The sequence below is a fragment of the Cicer arietinum genome, chromosome 5, assembly GCF_000331145.2.
Source record: "Cicer arietinum cultivar CDC Frontier isolate Library 1 chromosome 5, Cicar.CDCFrontier_v2.0, whole genome shotgun sequence".
In the NCBI taxonomy this organism is placed as follows: domain Eukaryota; kingdom Viridiplantae; phylum Streptophyta; class Magnoliopsida; order Fabales; family Fabaceae; genus Cicer; species Cicer arietinum.
In genome coordinates, this window is record NC_021164.2 from 40,238,273 (window position 1) to 40,243,870 (window position 5,598).

Consider the following 5,598-nt stretch of genomic DNA (forward strand, 5'->3'; position numbering starts at 1 on the left):
TGGTTACTATTGGCTTTACTAGCACGGGATCTTTTCAACCTTTTCTCTAGGAAATTATTTTCTTGTTTCATATGATTGGAATCCTACTGTGGTGCATGCCTAACGTCAAGCAAATAGATGTGCTGATTTTGTAGCTAATGTTGGTCATTCTGGATCTTTTATTTGGACTTTAGTTGATAGTCCTCCTCCTCTCCTGAGTTTGATTTTGTTTGAAGACACTATTGGTTTGTCTTCTGTGTTTAGTGGTGTAGTTTTTCTATTTTATTTCCATTATATCAAAAAAGAAATCAAACTCAATTTTAAAATGCTTCATTAATTTGCTTTTAGATTTTATTTTAACTCACTTTCAGTGGCGATCTATTCATTATCCAATGAGGGCTCTTACCCCACAACTTATTTCTTTTTAATTATTATTAGTAGGAAATTTATTTTATCTTTACACACTTTATCTTTTTTCTCTAAACATAGAGGATCAAATATTTGTATGTGAAAATATTATAGATTATTTTCACTCACTTCTTTATAAAAATCTAAATTTAGTTGTAGTTTTAGTTCTCTATTTTTACCAATTCATGAAATCGGTCTCTCTATTTTAAAGCTGATCGTTTTCGTCTCTCATTCTAATTTTTAACTAAAAACTAATAATGGGACATGATTTAAATAATATGACATATGATAAGATGACGCAGAATGATTAATATCTATGAAATCACAAGAAAACCTTCTAAAACTTTAACTTTCAATTTATAAATTTTTCATTTTTCTAATTTAATTAACGACATATGAATAATTAATGCATATAGATTGTTCTATATCATAAAATCGTATGTCACATTATTAAATATGTCAAATTGTCATTTTTTTAGTTCAAATATCTGAAGGAGGGACCAAGACGGCCGACTTTTAAATAGAGAGACCAATTTCATGAATTAGGGAAAATAGAGGGATCAAAACTACAATTAAACCAAAAACTTATAATATTATAGATTATAACTTTTTAATTTTCTATGACCAAATAAATCTTCATTTTTTCTTAATTAAGAATAATTTGAACCTTTATTCTATACTTTTTAAAAAAAAAAAAATATATTCTTACATTTTTACCCCCAATAAACAATATTTATAGATCTGCCACCAACACCCACTTAAAGAAAGAAAAAATAAATAAAACAAAATTCACGATGTAAAGTTTGAGAGCTTTAAATTGAATTGAAATTTTAACTTAAACCTAGTACCATAGGATTATGATTGGACAACAGGTCGGGTAGGGCGGGTTCGGGCCCAAAAACATCAACCGACCCAAACCATGATTGAAAAACACTAGTCCAATTTCACCCAATACAAAAATCGGGTTTGCGGGTACAACGGATTGCAGGTTAAACGAGTGGTTACATTCGAGTAGAACAACAAAGACGAAACTAACAATTAGAAACAAAACTAACTAACAGAAATGAAACTAAAACAAAACTAACAGAAACGAAACTAACAAAGACGAAACTAACAGATTTAAAACAACAAAAACGAAAAAACAAAGTTTTTAAAAACAAGATTGAAAAGTTTAGAACGAGAAGTTAGAGAGTTGAGAAATAAGAGATAGTAAGTGATAACTTAGAGTGGATGTTGACCGCCACTGGTCGTCATTCAGACTTGAAGGAATTAGGGTTCGTTGGTGTGACTTGAGTTCTGTGTGTGATGAGAGAACTACAGTTCAAGAGATGATGACTGATGATGAGAGCATAAAATTAGAGTTGTGGGTGGGATTGTGTGAGACTGATTGAAATTAGGGTTAGATTATTTTAATGGATCGGATCAAATAAGGTTTAGTTGTCCAGTCCAACACTTAAAATAATAATAATAAATATTATAAATGGTAATCGAACAGGTCGATCACCATCGATCCAAAACCCATGACTCAAACTCACCCGCATCTACCTTATTGGACCCTCCAGTGCTACTCGTATGACCCGTTGAGCTCAATCCAACCCACCTAATTCACCTCACCCATGGTCGGACGGTACATGGCGGGTCCATCACATTTGTCCAACCCTACATAAGATAATAGATTTAAATGTGTTAATCATCGTCCGAAAAAGCCACCAATTTGCAATCTTCAATTCACAACATCAAGAATTATTGTCGTCGGAAAACAAATTTCTGAAAATATGGTAGGCTTTCACCAAATGAGGATGAAAAGTAATGCATTGCCTTAAATCCTCCTCAACTTTTGAGTTCTCTCGCGCCCCATCCTCTATCTAAATCCTCTACAATGGAGTTCTCTCGAGTCCCATCCTCTTCTAATTCCCACTAACTCACTCTTATATTCTTTCTTAAATCTGATTTTGCTAAAGAGGAAGAAGGTCCTGATACCATTTTTAAAACGAAATGAACAAACCATTTATAAAACAAAACACTAGACTATCCTCACGCCAATTAAGAATTGTATCACCTTTAAGATTGCTAAAATACAACCTATGATGGAATAAAAGTAGCATTACATCATATTTACATACTTCCATCACTAGCCAAAAAGACATTTTATGTTAAACTGCAAAGCTAAGGATAGTTATAAATATACTCTTCAACCTATTGAGGCGCCTTATAAATATACTCTTCAAATGTTATGCAAGCAATGCACGAAGATATTTAAAGACAAAATATTCCTATTTTTTTATAAGACAAAAAGACATGGAAACAGAAAATGTTAAATAGTTTGTCACATCCACAAACACAGTTGGTAACACTAGTAAGACCATAGTCCATAACCAAATGGTTGAACAATAAGAAAACACAAAAATATCTTTTGCTTAAATGGAACAACAAACTGGCAGTTGAAGCTAGTTCTTTGGTCCAATATCCTTCAGGGCATTAATCTGTTCCTCACCCATGGCAGACATCACAGACACAACAAGGTCCTTACCCTCAGCAAAACCATCCTTTATCTGCAGTGGCCAGTAAATTATGTGTACTTAGAGGAATGCAAAACAATCAATAAACATATGAACAGACAAGAGCATTTACAGAGTTATTCATAACTTGCTTGGATAAATTACTGGTTGAACACTCATAGAAATAGCAATATTAAAAACATGTTTCAATAATCATGAATTCTTTAAACTACAGCTTCGCTTATAAATTAAAATTAACTTCCTGTAAAAGGTTAAAGTTATAACTTCAACACCTTAGACACACACTAACGAAAACATTATTTGGTTTTCATTTTCTATTTTCACTTTTAATTACAAAAACTACTATTGTTTCTATACTTGTTTAGTTTTTTCAAAGATTTCCACTTATTTCGTGTGGTCAAACATTTATACCAAAAACAAGGGAAAAAAGATGTTTTCGCTGTTAACTGTACATATCTTCAATAAGAGGAATGTATCAGTTTTCCTCACACCAAACAGGTCATTAACTTCTTCGGTAACTATAGGACGATAAACTTAAACTCATTAAGGACTCCTATTAGCAAGAAGTTGAACCAAAGTGAGCCAAAAATTAAAAGAATCAAGGGAAACAATCTGATATGTAAAAAAGGATTCAGGTCAAACAGTAATATATTTGTTACTATTAAAGAGAAAATAAGAATCTAAAACAAACAAAAAAGGTTCTAAAGCTGATCATATTTTTGCATGCTGTGAATTGAACAAACAAAGCAGTAGATCTCTACTAACCTGAGTAAGCAGACTGTCATCAGTGGGAAGCCTAAGGTCATCCTTGGTGCTCCCATTTTCAGTAAGCAGACTCACCTATACAATAACATCATTCAAGTAAAGGTTCGGATGATAGAATTAAGATTAGTTATTGAATCAAAGGAATTGCTAACAATAATACGAAAGAAAAAGAAAAACAATATCGCAACTCACAAATCCATCCTCAGAAATATCAATCAACTGGTAGTCGGTACGATTCACATGGGGAACCTAAAAGAAGGAGAAAAATACAGAAAAATGTCATCAAAGAAAGGAATCATAGAATTCTAGAAACATGGTAAAGATAACAAGATCTATCTACTTACATCACAATTGTGGGAAGAGGGCACAATATCTTCAAGCTTTTTGGCGGTGAAAATATCTATTCCAACAAAGTGGCACTTGGCATGACCATGCTTACCAGTTTTAGAGGTTGAAACCTCAACAACCTGACATAAAAAAAAAACCATAAATCCAAACAAAATTAATACTCAAAAGTTCAAAAGACCACACAAATTTAGTCAACACAACCAAAGCTAAGCTACAAAAAGTTTTCAATAAAAGTCCACAACTACAATACAAACTGCGGCATCAGTTTGAGCAAAACAACTAATCACAACCGCATTCGACTGGATTCTTATCTATATCAAGGGATTAGGACACCCCCCCTACAATACAAGATTACACTCACAAATACAACCCTAAAAATTGAACAAAACAACCTGCCATAAGATAGTCCATCCACACCCATCAATCATAGTTTTAAGTAAACCACCAAAGTACCAAAACAAAGCCAAACAAACAAAAAAAACATAAATCCAAAATTAATACCCAAAACACTACACATATTCATTTAAATAAAACCTAATCTTGCAAAAAGTTTTAAATAAAAATCCTGGACACCATATGGACTGCGCCATAAGGGTTTTTGATGTCTCAGTTGCATCAGCCGCAACAGGGTTGTATTTTTTATGTTGTTTGGTAACATTTAAATAAAATTTCATCCAAGATATGAACTGCGCAATCAGATTTTATTATGTCCCAGTCACCTCAGCCACATTTGACTGGATTGACTGACTTCTCCGCAATATAAAGGATCGCAATACAATTTAAACCCTAAAATATAAGAACATTCACAAATAAAACCCTAAAATATAACAAAACAACACATGGAACATGAAATTTCAATTTTCAACAAAAAAAAAATTATTATTTTTATTTCAGTTTAACTAATGTAACAACAATAAGCTAAATAGGTTATGTATTATAATAGATCTCAAAGAGTAAATCATCAAAATTCAAAAACAAACTAAATCATGAAGTTTTTTTTTTAAATCAAAACCTAACTAATAAAACAAAACGAAGGATAGTAGTATTTTCATCAAATTAATGAAGCTTCGATGAAAATTAAATTAAATTTATAAACTAATCAAAACCTTGCAGGGACGACCCTTGATGACGATGTAACCGTTTTTGCGAATGGTGCCAGCTTGCTGAGGATAAGTCTTTGAAGCTCCGGCATCGGCCTTGGACTCAAAGTGGTGTTCCTCGTCCGACATGACTCAACTCGACTCACTGATTCAACTCGGGTTGGTTCGAAACCGGATGTGAATGTGAGAGACGGTGGAGGAAGTGGGAGGGAGGGCGGAGACTACAAAGAGGATATATGGATTTATATATATATATAAAAAAAATATAATTTTTATTTAAGATTTAACTTAAATATAATTTTAATCATTATTTTAATATTTTTTAAAATAAACTAATATACGAAAATATTCAAGAAAAAAAAATTACTATAGAAGATTGCATTTTTGGATGCAAATATGTGTTGACATATTATTATTTTGTTTAATAAATGAAGAATTAATAAATAAAAATATTAAAAAAAATTAAATTATATTAATAA

General features: G+C 31.8%; 1 protein-coding gene across 1 annotated transcript; it reads right to left on the bottom strand.

Annotated features, from left to right (window-relative positions):
- Positions 1-2,642: 2,642 nt before the first annotated feature.
- On the bottom strand, positions 2,643-5,350 carry LOC101504499 (eukaryotic translation initiation factor 5A-4). Its single transcript, XM_004499459.4, has 5 exons — positions 5,126-5,350; positions 4,016-4,138; positions 3,864-3,920; positions 3,672-3,746; positions 2,643-2,939 (listed from the first exon to the last, which is right to left on the bottom strand). The coding sequence occupies exons 1-5, from the start codon at positions 5,246-5,248 to the stop codon at positions 2,835-2,837; spliced, it is 483 nt and encodes a 160-aa protein (XP_004499516.1). The 5' UTR covers positions 5,249-5,350; the 3' UTR covers positions 2,643-2,834.
- Positions 5,351-5,598: the final 248 nt, after the last annotated feature.

Excerpts from the sequence above, each read along its gene's own strand:
- LOC101504499 (XM_004499459.4), bottom strand. The coding sequence starts at position 5,248 with ATGTCGGACGAGGAACACCACTTTGAGTCCAAGGCCGATGCCGGAGCT. Across the intron at positions 3,921-4,015 it reads CCTCTTCCCACAATTGTGAT|GTTCCCCATGTGAATCGTAC; the intron begins GTAAGTAGATAG and ends TCCTTCTTTTAG. Across the intron at positions 2,940-3,671 it reads ATGACAGTCTGCTTACTCAG|ATAAAGGATGGTTTTGCTGA; the intron begins GTTAGTAGAGAT and ends TGGCCACTGCAG.